We start from the raw sequence: 16,806 nt of genomic DNA on the forward strand, positions 1-16,806 counted from the left end.
ATCTAATTATAACTTGCTGCTTTAGGTCTTTTATGTTTTTTGAAAATCTTATAACAAGCCTACTTTCACATTGTTATTTCTTTTTAACATGATTTCTTCCCCTTGATCCAGCTTCAGTAAATGGCTCCTCAAAACAAGGAAAATGAACTTGAACTTTTTTAATGGTGAGGATTTAGATTTGATAGAAGGCGAACCTTTGAGAGTGTTAATTTGTTAAAGACCAGGATAGGTTACCAAGAGAGAGAATTTGTTATAACCAGGTCAAAGCACTCTTTTTTTCTGGGTCACCCCCTGGGGATATGGAAATAGCTTTGTTGTACAGAACTCTTCTTACATGTGGTGATAGTTCATTGTAAAACTTTCTTTTCATTAGGATATGCTTCAAATATGTTTGTTTCCTATTCACAATTAACTTGCACTATAAAATAGATGGGCCCTGGTGTCCTTGGAAGCATGTAGAAGATGCTTTCTTTGCTGAGGTTGCATGCTTTCTCAGATCTCACAGCCCAGAGTTAGTGTTCTATTGTAATGAAAGCCTCAGCAATACTGCCCACAGCCATTTGCCTATGGAAAAGACAATTTAATTCAAAGAAAAGGAGTGCTTGAAATTCATATTTCTTTGCTTCTACAAAAAAAACCCTAAAATATCAAATGGGTTCTTTGTAACTAAGAAGAAACAGTCTAGGGCAGAAAACTTCAAGTAAAATAGGTTAGATTGTTTTTTCTCACTCATTTCCACTGCTGTATTCTTTAGTAGATATTTTAGGATATGTTGACCTGATGGAAGAAAAACAAATGAAAGAAAAGGATAAATAATATCCAATTCACAGTCATTACACATTTCAAAAAGCAGTGTTAAAGAATTTAATCAGTTAATTTCAGTTGGCATGTTTCTCTTATTGTTTCTAAGGATACTTGCAAGGGTTGTTTCCTGAGTCCCCTGAAAGGGATATAATTATTCCAGGTTAGGCTTCACATTCTAACAAGATCAGTGCTTTGGAAAACACAGGATTAAGTGCTCACATGAACAATATCTATTGAATAGGTTTTGGTATCTTTATAAATCTTATGGGGAATGTCTTCATGGATTAAAAAGACATATCAGAAGTATATCATGGGAAAATAGTAAGGATCATGGTTCCACAAATATAGCTGATGTCTTAGCGTCTAACAGTGACACAACTTATGAAATTGAGTTACTTCTAGATGACCTAAAGAGGAAGAAACCTTCACATGGGGTTAATAAGTTTAAGAAATGTTTTTTAAAAATGAAATTTTGTTTAAAAAATCCTTGTTGATATTATTTCATTAAGGTATTGGTCCAGTGTTAGCGAATTGTTTTGAAAATGTGGAACCCTCATTCTCCACAGTTAGTCAATTACTTGGATACTTAAGGCAGCCTAACACAGAAGTGGCCTGCCTTTTTGCCTTAGCTAGATACAATAACAAATCAGTTTTAGTGTGTCATTTACAATCCATTTCATCCCTCTATTAAGACAAATATTTATGAATATAAAATAAACGAATCTTGCACCAAATCATAAATCCTCACCAAAATGTATATATCATATATTTGAATCGATAAATAATTTCTTACAATGTGAATTGTTCCAGCAAAGCATATGAAGGACTGATTAATTCCAGAAGAAGGGAAATAACGTGTTTGAAATGTAGAAAATATATGAATTTGGGTTAATCATGACTTAAGGCCAGGAGATGTATAAATTATGTCCTAGAGCTGACCCTTAGAAAATATTTGTATGTCAGGTTAGAGCTTCCATTTATGGTCATATTAGTATTTCCATTGATTCCAGGAATTTCAAAATTGGCTGTAAAAATTTGCTCCAGGTAAAATGTGGAGATAAGCATCATGGGGTATGTTTTTCTGGTGACCATTTCTGGGAAAAATAAGTACATGAAATGATGCAGAAAATCCATCTAGACAGTTGGGGACTTGAATTATCCTGAGAGGGAGAAGAGAGTATACAGAAATCTTTGTGTGAGGGCCCCCTTGCCCCATCTTATTTGTCACATGAAAATGACTACTCATATTATTTTACCTGTATTTGCATGCGAATAACTGTTTCTATAAGGAAAATGTATTTTAAGGTAATTTGTCATTGATTTTGAATAAAATTTTGATATACTTCAAATAATGCTATAGAAACCCGATGACAAGATTACAGTTGTGATTTTGAAAGCCGATTTGAGCTTTTACAAAGTTTTGGTTTTCAACTTTTTTTTTTTTAATTTCTCCTTGATGAGGACCTGTTAATCCAAAGGGTCTAAAGCCAATGGGTCACCTATTAGTGCTTATTTTTTCATCAGACTTGAAATCTAGGTTTCAAAGTACACTCTAGTTACTTCTACATCTCTGTATTCATAGGCATGAATCAGAAATACTGATGACTTCTTTTTCAGTGTGTTTATTTTTCTTCTGTGATCATTTTAGTCTCAAAGTAAACTACCACAGTAGTATCTTCCTGGATAATAACAAATCTAGATAATTTCATAGCTTCACGTGCCTTGGCATCTTGGCTTCTGCTTTCTTCCAGTCTTTTACATTCTGATTGACCTGGCTTTCTTTAAGAACATTTAACAACTCTTCTCCCAACCACAACACTTACCCATTCACCTAGAATTTAATTTAAGGGGGTCAGAGATTTTAAGCTTGTCAGCATTACATTTTTTTTCCAATTTCATTGCATACTACAAACCTGAAGTGAATTCGGTCTTCTGGTTCATTTAGGGGCTCCTGGTCACAGTTGTTAATCATGTTTGTCATTATTAATAACACCCCTCTTCCCAGGTCCTCACAGCTTACTCTGTTCCAAGGCCCCTTTCTTCCAGCACCCTCCATCTTCCAAAACCTTCTGAATATTTCTAATCCATCACCATTTCTACCCTCTGAATTTAATTCACAAAACTAATTGCTTTGATATTTTTCCACTTTGGTTTCTGTCTTTTGGTTCTGTGTTTGATACATTGGGAGGATTAAAACATTTTTTGTGGCTTTGTTGACAGTTTCAGTGGAACAAGCAATTAGCAAAGTGAAAACTTGATAGCACTGATGTGTGTCCAAAGGAGGGCCTTTCTGTGCCATGCCACTAGCCAGGCAGCAGTTTTTAGTGCTTTTCTTCTGGTCTAATAAATACTGATCAATACAGACATAATGAGATAACAGGTTGGAATAGCTGTCATTTGTGATAAATGTCTTCTAAACAGTGTTTAATAAACTTCTGAGGCAGGCATTAGCATCTATGTTCTAGAGAAAGTAAGGCTCAAAGAGACTAAGGATTCGAGTAAGGTCACAAAGCTAGTAACTGATGGGGGTGGGATCCAAAGCCATTTTCTCTGCCTCTTAATCACTGTGATAGGCTTTCAATTTTTGTATGGTTGTGTAAGTCTACTATTTCTGCTTCCAGTAGCAGAGATGAGGCATTTTTGAGGGTCAGGAGAGGAGCCCACACCTGTTCCTGCTGTCACCCGACCTGTGAAACAAGGAGCTGTTTCTACTTCGTTTGGTACCTTTCCTCAGCTTAGTCTCTGAAAGCTCGCGGACCTTTAAGTTGATAGTTAAGCTCCAAGTGTTAAATTTTTCTTTAATATGGAAAGCCTTGTAATTGTAACTCATTAATTTCATCTGGGAAGGTTTCAAATTAAATGTTGCCTGATTCTGAATCACTGGTCACAGTAAGTACATTTCTAGGAACAGAGGCGTAGTAAGAGCAGATTATCTTGAGTTACTTCCTACATGAAAACTTGAACTGTATATAGTGAAATGATTTTCAAGAATGAAATGGTTGTATAAAATTACAGTACCTTGTTCTAAAACAGCAAACTAGCTAGCCCTGGCGGGAAACACTGCTGTTGTAACTCACACACAGATGTCTGCAAGGTTTAAACTCTGTTTAACATTTGAAATGGCATAAGAACAACTACAGTGAACTCACTGCCAAATGATGTGATGATGGCAAGGTGAGCAACCTGGCATTGACTGTCCCACAAGAAGAGTATGGGCAGAGCTGCAGATGGACTTGGTGTTTTGGCTTTCAGCTGAATGAAACTTAATATCTCAGCCATAATGAATAAAGTTAAAATTCCTGTTCCCTGTAAGTTTAGTTGATGTTTTTATTTTTTATAGTTTTCTTTTAAATTGTAGCCACAGTTGGAAAACATTTCCTGGGATTAGAAGTGTCATTATTTAGACATTAAACAAAGAGTTGTTTTAGAAATTTTACTGTCATTAGGAGGAAGTGTAAAAGACTGGAATTCCATTGTCTTGTAAGAAGTAAGAAATATTTATTGATTCCCAAATGGAGCTGAAAAAAACCTTTCCTCTTTTAGAAAGTTGTGAATGACCCAGCGAGAGCTCTAGTAAGCTTTACTGAACCAAGCTGCTAATAGTTATTTAATGTTATTCTTCAGTGTGAAAGAATCTCCGTAGATTTTCCTTTTAATCTCTTTGAATTGCAGGCTCATAAACCTCTCTGATGAGCCCTGCCAGTGTTTTCTTAGATCCCACTGTTGAGACAATGGAGCCGCAGAATTCTTTCACCTCTTGTTGTCAGACAAATCCAATAGAACACAAGGTCAGAAGGGCTGATACTTCTAAAGGTTGAAAGATTCTTTTTCAAGTAACCACATAAATTATTTGATTTTAGCATTGTATTCCTGAGAAATCCCTCTAATGCACTGCTTGTGAATGTAACTCGATTTTGCATCATTTCTTCTTATTTTGCAATTTGAACTTGCAATCATATAACACAGGATGTTCTAAGATACCTCAGAAAAAGTTGAACCCATTTCCTGCAAAAGACGCAGGAATCATGTCATGTCATTGGACTCAAGATAGAGTATACCAAATAGCTCTTACAATGCTTTTGCTTTCTAAGCGGCTGTGGCTTGTTTGTCTGAAGTAGTTTTCGCCATACTGAAACCAAAATTCCAGATTTAAAATCTTGAGTCGGATCCCTTAATTAAATCAATAAGTAAGTTTAAATCTCCCCATTTTTAGTAGTCATGTTAACTGCATTTTAACTTTGGAGATAGCAGTTGGATCATATTTCCATGCCATGAGCAAAAATATTTATAATATGTAATACTACAAAATTTACTTATGTTTTCAAGTTGCCCTGCCTGATTAGTAGCCAGTTAACAATGCTAATTACAAGGTTCCTGTGAGTTACTTTGAGTAGATGAAGAAGAATTACGTTTTCTAATTATAACCACAATGGTAGACAATCAGAGATGATTGTTTAAAAGGACAGAAAAAAAGAAACTACAAAAAACATTGGTTTGTTTGTGCTGCTTGCTTGTAATTGCACTGGGGGTTAGAAGGAGGAGGGAATTTGCTGTTGCCTCATCCTTGGACACCTGCCTCTCAACAAAGGCTCTTGGTTCCCCCCCACCGCCCACATTTAGATTCACCTTTTGCTTGTCCGAACCCTGTCTGCTCATTATACAGTTCTCCAGGGATCCAATTTTCCTCAGAGTTAATCACCCCAGCCTTTTTGAGAAGTTGGTTAAATTACCGGTCCTTTCAAAGAATACCCTTTCTTATGACAGGTTTCTTTCCTGAAACTTTTCTATTATTGTATCTAATATTGTATTTCCATTTCAAAATGTGGCCATTAGAGTCTCAACACATTCCAACTCTTTAAAACTTTTTATTGAAGTAGAATAAACTTATGGAGAAATGTATATATGAAAATGTATAGCTTGATGGATTTTTACAGCAAACGCACTCACCCACTTAACTAGGAGGCTCCTCATGACTTTTCCCAACTATCTAGTAGTTTCGCCATTTACATTTCATGTAATGGGAATCTTAATTATGTTAGCTAATTGATTTTTCAAACAAAATCCTCACAGTAACTTGAACTGTTGTGTATAGTGTATTAAATAATTAGGTCAATCTACAGTTGTTTAGACAGCCACAGAATGAGAGACTTTTAACTCTAACCCTGACACAAGGTCCTAACTAGTTTATGTCTGTTTTCCCTTTGACCAAGATATATAGTCCAAGCAAATCTTTCAAACAACAAATAGGCAGCCACTGTAAACCTCCTGTGCATAGAGAAAAAAAGGAAAAAATACAGATGTGAGAGGCACTTATTTTGAGTACTTGAAATAATAGAAAGCATTCTGCAAAACATACTAACTAGGTGAGAATCACAACAGATACCAGTGGAGAGGCAACTTGCTTGACATTTATATTTGAAAGTCATTTTTCTTTTTTTTTTTCTTTACATAAAAATGACATAGAATGTTTATATAAAGATTGTCTTTTTGTACAATTAATCTATTACAAATATTCAAAAGAGTTTAAGAAAGCTGATTCACACCGTCATTATCTTTGTGCTGCTTTCCTTTCATTGATTTTATAATTGAGATCTTGGTAAGACATCCTGGAAAATAGGCAGCCATCCCTTAAACAGAATCTGTTGAGTGCCATGCGGTCCTGTTTCACAAATCTAAAGCAGTGGTTACCCATTTTAGCAAACCACCTTGATACTTCTAGAAACTAAAAATTGTTAAGACTTTTTTCCTCATCCATGAGACTTACATATTTTTAATGTTGTGAAAAACCTAGTGACACAGAGCAAGTATCGAATGTGGAAATGAAACTGCTGTGTTTTATTTAGAAATAACCATCTACATAAGCTATTCAACAGGCATTCCACAGGACAAAGTCTTTATCTTTTGGTTTTAAGGAAAGTCTAATAGATTATTGGTACCCAGTAAATATGAAATAGTTTAATATTTGGCATAGCTTAATAGGAAAGCCTGGTGAGTTCAAAATATTGTATAATCTTTTCATGTGTTTTAAAATTGTGTAACACCAATGAATTTGTAGCAGGCAGTTATTAAATATAATTAAATTGCAGGCATTCATACATGGGAACAAAGGAAAGCATTCTCAGCCAGTGAAAAGCGGACTAGTGAGACAGCTGAAGAAAATTTCATTGGGGGTAGATTTCATGAGTTTATTTTTAAACACTGACTTCTAGAACTGTACAGGCATACAGGAAACATAACATTCCTTTTATGACAAGTTCTTCCCATCCACAGTTGCTTTCTTTCTCCTAAAGTGCTCTTACTTTAAGTAAGAGATCATATGTCTACTACCTATACCGTACTGTTACTGAATGGAGGTGAAATAGCATGCTTTCCTGGACCTTCCATCTGTAGAGGAAAAAACTTGGCTCAGGGAAACTGTTGTGTAGCATCAACAACAAAAAGTGTGCTGTGGGGTTACTGAACTTATTAAGTTACTTTCCCTTCAAGTGTCACAAGCAATTATTCTCCTATTACAAGCAATTAAAGATAGATGACTGTAGAAATGCTTTATTGTGTTAGTCTGTTTGAACCACCATAGAGAAATACCAGACTGTTTTAGATGTTGTAATGAAACACCATGTTTAACCAACATTTATGGAAAGTCCAATGTCAAGAGATAAGCCATCTCTATTCCTATACTTGATCTTGGCGTTTTTCCATTCCTGATGAGGACTTTATTCCTACCTGCAGACAGCTAGCTGTATTTTAGAAAGTGATATGTTTGGACTTCTTAGTTTAAATCAAATACGGTTAAAAGTGGTAAGTTGGAGCAAGTGATGGTGATGAAGTATACTAATCAGCTACTTGGAAAGCCTGTATCCCAAAGCAAGAGTGAAAATTCAAATCCTGGTGTTCCGTTTCTGAGTAGCTTTCCATTGGTGTACCTTGGAAGGCAGAAGATGGCTCAAGGGTTCAGGCTCCAGCCGCTCGTGGGAAGCTTGGATGGAGTGGAGCTCTAGGCACCTCATTTTGACCAAGCCCAGTTCTGGTTATGGCAGGCATTTGGGGGGTGAATTTGTGGATGGCAGATCTTTGTCACACTTTCAAGAAAATAAATATTTTAATTGAAAAAATCGATAAGTTTTTAAATGATGTGTAAATTAGAATTACAATAAGTCTGGAGTTGCCTCCTCAGCATTCATCATGGACAAAATTAAGTTATTAAAATTATATGTTTAATTTTCTATTTTACAGAAGATGACCTAAGAAATATGGGTCCAGTAGATGCCCAAGTTTATCTTGAAGAAATGTCTTGGAATGAAGGTTGGAAATTTTTTGTTTGTTTTGTTTCTCCTCCATGGAATTTTTCTCTATTGTTTAGAGTGAAGGAAAATATTAGGGATGTTTTTTATAAGGTGAAACACCTCTCATGCAATATTTAGGAATTTTATGAAGAAATAACAGCTTGGCTTTCCATATACGTGAATATTTTTGCTTGGTCTAGTTTTATTAAGTTCATTTATTGATGTCTCCCTGTGTGACTGATTGCCAGTAATTTTGCTAGTCTAAGTGGCTCTTGGGGATATAAGGGTTCTTGGCCTTTGTTCTTAACCATGTTGTTGGTTTTTGCATTGTCTGTATAATGAAATTAGAGCAGGTAATCTCCATTCTTCTTGATGAGAATGATTCCTATGAGGATTCATTTTATTTTCCCTTTAGATGGTATATTAGTAAGCTTTTCATTACTTTGTCTAAGAGGAGATTTTGGAGAAAGAACAGTTTATTTCATCTTATAGTTTGGAGATTACAGTTCAGGAATGAGTGGTCCATAGACCAGTGGCCGCTGGAGGCTGATCATGCAAAGCATGGAAGAATCATCACATGATGACAAAGTCCAGAACGCAGATAATGTAAGCAGCTCTCAGAACTACTTGCCCTAGAGGACATGGTCCCAATGACCTGAAGACCTCTCCTCAGTTATTTCTTGGCCACCATTATTAGGTCAAGTCTGCTCCTTAGTCCATCCAACCTTAATATAAAGACCAAACTACATATCCCCATTATGTTCTGAGGAGACAAGTCCTTCTCACCCCATAACAGAGTCATAATCAGGGCTTGGCTGATAATGTTCTACTTGTAGGCTTGAATTTTCATGGTCTTTGTATTGTGTTAGTCATGTGTTGCTATTGCTATACTTTTAAGAAACATTAATGTAATTTTTCCATCCTTCTGATTATTCTCTTGTTATTCTGGTGAGAAATTAAGCTGGAAAGATAATTTTTCTTTTTAAATAAAGATTTATTTAAAGAGAAGTCTTCCATCCATTACTTCACTCCCCAAATAATCACCGCAGCCAGAGGTGAGCTGAGCTGAAGACAGGTGCCAGGAGTTTCTTCCAGGTCTCCCACATAGTACAGAGCTTCAAGGGCTTGAGCCAGCCTCCATTATTTTTCGCACACCACAGGCAGGGAGCTGGATTGGAAGTGGAGCAGCCAGGATTCAAACTGATGCCCGTAGGGGATGCCCATCCCTAGAGAAGATATTTTTTCTAAGTAGAAGTTATGAATACAACATAATGTCCAGTGTAAATGAAAGAAATTTTACCATTTTCTAGAATTTTGTATACACTCTTTTCCTTCTGACTTTAGCCTGGAGTACAAATTTCCAGAAGGGTTATAGAAATTTGGACTGATTTATCCTTCCTGAAACCAGTAGTAGTTCTTTGATGGCAAATTCTTAACATAGTGCTCTTTGAAAATGAATCACAGCCAAGCTGCTTTAAAGAATTATGCTCTTGCCCGTGTTGCCGCTCTCCCTCCCACCACCCTAATTATCTAGAGTACAAATTCTTACTTTCTGTGAATAATTGAAAAATCTGAGGTTTTATGTAACTAGAGCTTGCCTTGGTGGTGACAGTTGCTTCAGAGCAAACAGGATGAGCTCCTGTTATTACAAGCTGGAGACACAGGTTTTTCAGTTGGAATTTGTTATCAGGCACCTGACTCTAATTTCCTGCTAAAGCGGACCTTGGAGGCACAGATGATGGCTCAGGTGGGTTCCTCTATCCACATGAGATACCTAGAAAGTGTTCCCCTGGCAGCTGGGTTTATTCCAAGCCCTGGCCATGGCAAACAATTGGATTGTGTTGCAGAAGTGAAAGTTCCCTGTTAGTCTCACTCGTACTGTTTTGATATCTATCTCCTTTAAAGAAGAATTCTTGTCATAGGTAATAAAACAGTAATAAGCTGATCTAGTTCATCTAAGCATCCTTGGTTTTTATTCAAATGAACATTTTTTAGCTGTAAAGATGGAAATAACTATTATTTTCATGCGAGAAAATATAGAGCAACAACTACTTGAAGCCGTGAAGGAGTACTTAAAAAGATAATCATGTTGAACTGGACAGTTTCGCCTTGAAATCAATCTTGGAAAATGAATTAAGCAAAAACTATGACAAAATGGGCAAAAAAATTCTTTTGCTTCAGAATCATTTTTAGAACGATCCTAGGAAGGTAATGAACTATAATGAAGAAAAATTGGTGAAACCATGCATGATAGACAGACTGTCAGCAGCCTCATCAATCAAGAGATAATATGAAATGATGGACTTTATTGTGCTTAAAAATTCTACCTGAACTAACCTTTCTGCTTCAGTTAGGCTATTATGATAGTTTATTGTGTTAGTCTCAAACATACTGAAAATGCTGATTGCTAGGGCCAGCATTGTAGCACAGCAAGTTAAGCGTCCCATGAGCACTGGTTACTGTCTCATCTACTCCTCTTCATATCCAGCTCCCTGCTGATGTACCTAGGAAAACATTAGAAGATGACTCAAACACTGGGGACCTGTCCACTTACCAGAGAGACCCAGATAATGTTTTAGGTTCTTGCATTCGACCTGACTTAGCCTCAGTTGTTGAAGTCTTTTGGGAAGTGAACCAACAGATGGGAGCTCACCCTTCTTCCTCCCTGTTATTCTGCCTTTCAAATAAGTGTTTTTAAAAAGTAAAAAGAAATCAGCTAATTCCAATTAAAAATCATTTATGAAAATTCTTTTTGTTTGATGATAGAATATTAAAAGAAAATTTAATCAGTTGTGAATTCTTAGCATTAATGTTTGGAATCATTTATGACAAAACTCAGTGGTAGCCAATGGCATCCTCTGTGTCATTTACCAAGCACTTGTCACCTACAGTTGTTTCTCAGTGTTTAGTGAAGTGTTCCAGAAACAAGAAATACTTAGCTTATGAAAATCAATGGTCCCAATATGTACACTTTTAGGAAATTTAATAAAACAATTCACTTTGAAAACATTTGAGTATGTAGATGGTGGCTTTGATGGGGTAGACATTTGCATTTTTTAATGCAAGAGTAAATTTTTTTTTTATAGATAAAAGATGAATTCTGAAAGATAAAAAGCAGAATTAGATGGATTAATTTATGTTCTTATAAAAGCATCACAAAAATTTGGCTTATCTTTCTAAGGCTGAACTTAATAAGCACAAGGAAGTTGAATTTTTGTTTTGCCTTTTTCTTCATTTGAAAAGTTCTAACTGCTAATGAAGTTTCAGAATTGAAAGAAAGTTCTTAATAACAGTACATCACAAGTCCTTTTAGAATTATTTTATCTTTAACAAAGAATTATGAATGGGAAAACATAATGTGACTGTTAAGTTATCTTTCTCTGACGTCCACTTATAGGAGACTGTAAATTGGATGAAGCAGAGATTTATTCTCATGTGACACAAGCAAAATTTCAGCTTCCCGTAAAGATGACAAGAATTTCCATTTCCACCATCAGGAGGTTAACCCTTGCACCATGTTGCTTCCTTTGGCCATATTACTTCAGTGACTTTTTTGGGTCTTTTTTGATTGGTTAATACATTTGGGAATACCAAACTTGCTCACACATACCTCACATGTTATTTTATGTTTCAGTCTGAAACCTTGAAATATTTGATGCCATTTCAGAAAGTATCCAGACACTGAGCTTTGTGAAAAACACTTAACAAAATTTGCTGTAACAGCACAGACTCCAGGCAAGAACACAGAGACACTGGAGCTGTTTTCTATGTAACGTTTTAGACAAATACATTGCTGAAGACCAAACACACAGGTTGCTTCTGAGCATTCCTTCAACGCTGAAAAAAATAAATAAATAAAAAGACCCTCACTATTATTGAGTCGCAGCTTGAATCATCTGTACATGTCAAGATTTCTTTGGTAGATAATTTTTTTAGAAATATTGTATGTATGCAAATTTTTCTAGCTATCTATTGAATATATCTACCAAGCTTCTTTTGTTTTTTTTTTCAGTTTCTATAGAATGAAGTTTGCATTGCTAAAAGATGTTACATGGAAGCATTGTTTTGTTTTCTTTGCAGATGATCATTCTTTTTCTCTGAGTTGCCGATGTGGTGGAAAATACTGTGTTTCCAAGGATGAAGCAGAACAAGTTAATTTGATTTCTTGTGATACATGTTCACTAATCGTAGAACTCCTTCATAGCTAACATTATTTGCATTTTAGAATTCTTTGATTGTCTATTCTGAAAGGTTCACTCAAGGAAATAGATTCTTTCGTTGTTAGGTCTATTTTTGCAAAGACAATTTAAGATTGTAAAGCCGAGGTCAACTTAAATTAATAAAAATTAATTTACTAATGTATATGTATTATGTGTATATGCATGTTACCAAAGTGACTTGATTGTATTTTATGGATTCTTCTCTGAGAACCTTATTGTTTTGTTTATACCTTCATGCCACGTAAGACATTTACCTTGTGTCTCCCCTTTCAGTGAGTGGACAGCATCATCATATTCCTTTATAATTGCTAAGTTTCTAACCTAAAAACTGCTGCAGCTATGTAGGTTTACTGTGCAACTACCTCAAATTCTAGGGTCATTACAGCCCAGTCAGCACCCAAGTAATGTGTGACCCCAGTTCTCCCATAATGGAAGATAGATATTAATATTTATGAAGGTATTTCAGTGTTAATAAGGATAGTACAATGTCAACTGTACAAAGAAAAATAGCTTTGGGGGCAAAGGGCCTAGCTGCAGTCATGAGCCATTACTTCCAAAGCTTGTGGACACTGCCGTTGTCACTTATAAAAGTAATTTGAGAAAACTTTTTATAAAAAGATCTGTAAGTGGTACATTATTTCTCTTTTAAAATTTCAGAGTATTAAACATTTATGAATAAGGAACCACTAAATCTGTGGTGTGATACAAAGGACTGTATTATTATTATTATTTGCCGTAGAAGATTGTAGAGGTCATACCTCTTACAGAGTTTTCTGTGTATTTAATAATTCTGTGGACAGTGTGAGGCAGAACTTCTTTGAAGAGCCTGAAGTGATCTTATATGGGATTTCTGGAGTATTTTTACTCCAAATCAGCAGGCCAACCATGTGAACTGAGAGACTCGTTGTAATATTTAATACTCTGACTTGCAAATGTAGCTGAAGCATGAGGCACATACAAGAGTACAGTATGGAGATGGTGCTGTGGCATAGTTGGTAAAGCTGCTATCTGCAGTGCCATTATCCAATATGGGTTTTGGTTTGAGTCTTGGCTGCTCCACTTCAAGTCTAGCTCCCTGGTTCTGTGCCTAGGAAAGCAGAAGTTGGAAGACCTGGAAGTTCTTGCCTCCTGGCTTTGGACCATCCCAGCTCTGGCCACTGTGACCATTTGGGAAGTGAACCAGCAGATGGAAGAGTTTTCTCTCCTTCTATACACTAACTGTAAAAGAAATCTAGAGAGGAAAAAAAGTTACTTTCATTGTAGCAGTAAACCAAGAATTCCAAGATGTCATATTCATCTGTTTTCCCCTTGGAATATTTTCACATCTGTCAACATTTAGAAGATTTCAGATTACTTTTTTTTAACCTTTATCTTTTGAACTAATATATTTTGCAGAGTGCCTGTTGCATATTGTTTACATCAAGCAAAAATAAATAAAACAGAATAGTAAATAGTTTATTGGGAAGTACATGGTTTCAATGGCAATAACAAATTCATTGGAAGAGTACACAACATGAAATCAAATAACAAATGCTGCTAATTATTAGAAAATCTGTGGCCATTAGGGCTGTCACGTAGAAATCCAAAATCGCTCAGAGGCCAAATCTGTAAAATCAAAATGTGGTTGAAGACAATTAATAAAAGCTGCATTATATCATCATCATTTTTTTGTTCTCTGTTTCTTTTCTCTATGCCAGATAATTAATCACTATTTCAGTCAGGAATAAAATGTCTGTATCAGATAAGACTTTAGAAAATAAGCTTTTAAATGTTTGACAGTGTGGCACAAAGGGTAAGCTGCTGCCTGCAGAGTGCTGGCATCCATATAAACTTTACTGGTTTAGTTCCCAGCTGCCCCACTTCTGCTCTAACACCCTGTTAATGCTCCTGGGAAGGTGGCGGAGTGTGGTCCGAATGCTTGGACTCTTGAACCTGTGTGGGAGACCCAGACAAAGTTCCTGACTGCTAGCTTTTTTCCAAGCCCAGCAATTTCTGTCATTTGAGGAGTGATCCGGCAAATACACAATCTTTTCCCTCCTTCTCTGTGTCTGCCTCCCTCCTTTCCATCCTCTATAAATCTGTCTTTCAAATGAATAAATCTTTAAAAAAAAACATTGGAAATATTTAAATAACACACGTGATATGTGAATTTTGTGTCTCCAAAGTAGGAGCTAACTGTGTGTCTTCTGCTTGTTTAGTTTTAAGTACTGAAATATGACATCTGTTTAAGAGTAGAGAATATTGTAAATTATCCAATAGCCTCAAGTAGTTTTTTGTCTTTAATGCTTGTATTGAAAAGGAGGAGCCAGTGAAATTATTTTTCCCTTAGAATCATACATTTGAAGTGGAAATTTTGCACAGCAGACTAACACATCACTTGGGAGGCCCACACCCCATATTTTAGTGCCTGGTTCAAGTTTCACTTCTGTTTCTGATGCAGCTTCCTGCTAACGTTCCTGGGAAGGAAGTGGACGATGGCCTAAGTACTCGGGTTCCTACCACATCTGGTAAGGGACTTTCATGGAGTTCCTGATCCTGGCTTCAGTCTGGCCTATCTGTGGCTGGGATCTGAGGAGTTAGTGAACCAGTGGATGGAGCATCTTTCTCTCCCTTAAGGTCACTGTGCCTTCCAAACAAATAAGTAAATCTTTTTTTTTCATAAAGATTTTTATTTTTATTATTTTTTTATTGGAAAGGCGGATATACAGAGAGGAGAGACAGAGAGGAAGATCTTCCGTCCAATGATTCACTCCCCAAGTGAGCACAACGGCTGATACTATGCCAATCCGAAGCCAGGAGCCTCTTCCGGGTCTCCCACGCGGGTGCAGGGTCCCAAAGCTTTGGGCCCTCCTGGATTGCTTTCCCGGGCCACAGGCAGGGAGCTGGAAGGGAAGCGGGGTTACCGGGATTAGAACCGGCGCCCATATGGGATCCCAGGCATGCAAGGCGAGGACCTTAACCACTGCGCCACCGTGCCGGGCCCCAAATAAGTAAATCTTAAAGAGAAGAAGCCCAGGTTAACAAGGTAAAGCTATTACTGTACTTAACTGCTGCTCCATTACAGGCTGTTTGAACCTAAACCACTAATCTGCACACGCTTAATAAAATGTGCCCAAGGACATGAGTGTGGCTGTAAAAATTGATGTTTGGGAATTTAAACTGAAGGATTTGCTGGCTAATAATAAAGCTTGAACTTTATTATTGTATCAAAAAGTTATTCAATTACCTATCTGTATATGAGTGCAGGGAAAGGTGGGTTGTAATGTTTGGTACATAGATATTGAGAAAATGCCAACATGTTCATAAAATGTCATCATTCCAATTGTTAAGTTCACTGACAGCCTAAAGATTTCAAAGTTTATTTGGATAGAATACAATGAACAAGACAACTGTACCTTGAAAAAGATCCGTCCTCTTATTAGTCCATATGGAATAGGTCCATAGTATCTGGAATCTGTAGAATTCTGTAGATTATCACCTTCTAACCAAACATGACCTGTTGGGACCTAAAATTAGAGGGGAAAACAGTCATTTTATTAATGATAAAATCTAGTTTGGGTAAAGTAATTTAAAAACATGTCATTTTGTAAGATGAATTGTCCTAACGTTCTCTTCAATAAAAATATGTACAAATCTTAAGATGCACATTTACTTCTTGCACAATGTCTAAATAGTAGAAGTTTCAACTTTTCAGAAGACTTACCTTTTTTTTTTTTGTCATATGGTTCCCAAAGATTAATTTGTTATATAAACCCTAAAGATAGGTTCTAAGAGATCAACACAGTGTGACTGGGTCATTAATTTAATAGACTTCAAATGAGGTCATCAGGATGCTGACTGAAAATGTGCCCTCCTGTCTCCATAACAGCATAAGGAGGGCAGCCACTCACTCAGCAACATCCTGGGGCCAGTACCAAGGCCAGAGCTATTAGAATGCTCCTGATGAACTAAGTGGTAATAGATTGTGACATCAATTACAAATAATCTCATCATTTTATTGGAGTGGGCTTGTCAGAATTCTAATTAGGACGCCTATTCTGCCTTTATACAGGCCATATCTTCAATGCCTTATACATTGATAATGACCATCCAAAACCAGAAGAACCTATTATAAAATCATCAGTTGTAAAATTAATGATTATGACCGCATCCTAAATGAGAAGACTCCATATCCTATATACCTCTTGTAGTAACAACTATGTACGTTTAAATTTTTATTCAGTGATAGGTGTAACCATATTTAGAAAGCATTTATAAGAATGAATTCTTTGCTCTGCATTATCTGTTCAGTTATAAACCACAAAAAGTATTCTCCAGTAATAATTTTTAAAATGGCTTAAAAGGTGTATTTTATGTCTTACTACTCAGCAAGATTGAGTTACTGTTCAGATCAAAATGGTCTATTATGGAACAATTTATTTTCCATATTTTTAATGAGCTGAATGAAACCATTTTCAATACCACAAGTTTTTTTTTTTTAAAGTCAAATTCACACAAGC

The 16,806-nt window shown here is 36.1% G+C and overlaps 2 protein-coding genes across 11 annotated transcripts in view; one reads left to right on the forward strand and one right to left on the reverse strand.

Annotated features, from left to right (window-relative positions):
* DNAJC24 (DnaJ heat shock protein family (Hsp40) member C24) overlaps window positions 1–12,449 on the forward strand; it is a 55,184-nt gene extending 42,735 nt beyond the window's left edge. For 2 of the 3 annotated variants that reach the window (XM_040980036.1, XM_040980035.1), the window contains exons 4-5: window positions 8,038–8,106; window positions 12,168–12,449. In XM_040980036.1, the coding sequence (XP_040835970.1) occupies window positions 8,038–8,106; window positions 12,168–12,295 (197 nt within the window). In that variant the 3' untranslated portion in view covers window positions 12,296–12,449. The remainder of the gene's footprint in view (window positions 1–8,037; window positions 8,107–12,167) is intronic. The other variant, XM_040980037.1, reaches the window with a different exon arrangement.
* Window positions 12,450–13,748: 1,299 nt separating this feature from the next.
* The window catches only part of IMMP1L (inner mitochondrial membrane peptidase subunit 1), a 68,410-nt gene continuing 65,352 nt past the window's right edge, over window positions 13,749–16,806 (reverse strand). For 6 of the 8 annotated variants that reach the window (XM_040980029.1, XM_040980028.1, XM_040980030.1 and 3 more), the window contains one exon: window positions 15,511–15,813. In XM_040980029.1, the coding sequence (XP_040835963.1) occupies window positions 15,526–15,813 (288 nt within the window). In that variant the 3' untranslated portion in view covers window positions 15,511–15,525. Of the gene's footprint in view, window positions 13,913–15,510; window positions 15,814–16,806 lie in introns of those variants that run through there. The other 2 variants (XM_040980033.1, XM_040980032.1) reach the window with 1 other exon arrangement.

This window comes from Ochotona curzoniae, unplaced genomic scaffold (assembly GCF_017591425.1).
Source record: "Ochotona curzoniae isolate NIBS_2020 unplaced genomic scaffold, NIBS_Ocur_1.0 contig_3432, whole genome shotgun sequence".
Classification (NCBI taxonomy): domain Eukaryota; kingdom Metazoa; phylum Chordata; class Mammalia; order Lagomorpha; family Ochotonidae; genus Ochotona; species Ochotona curzoniae.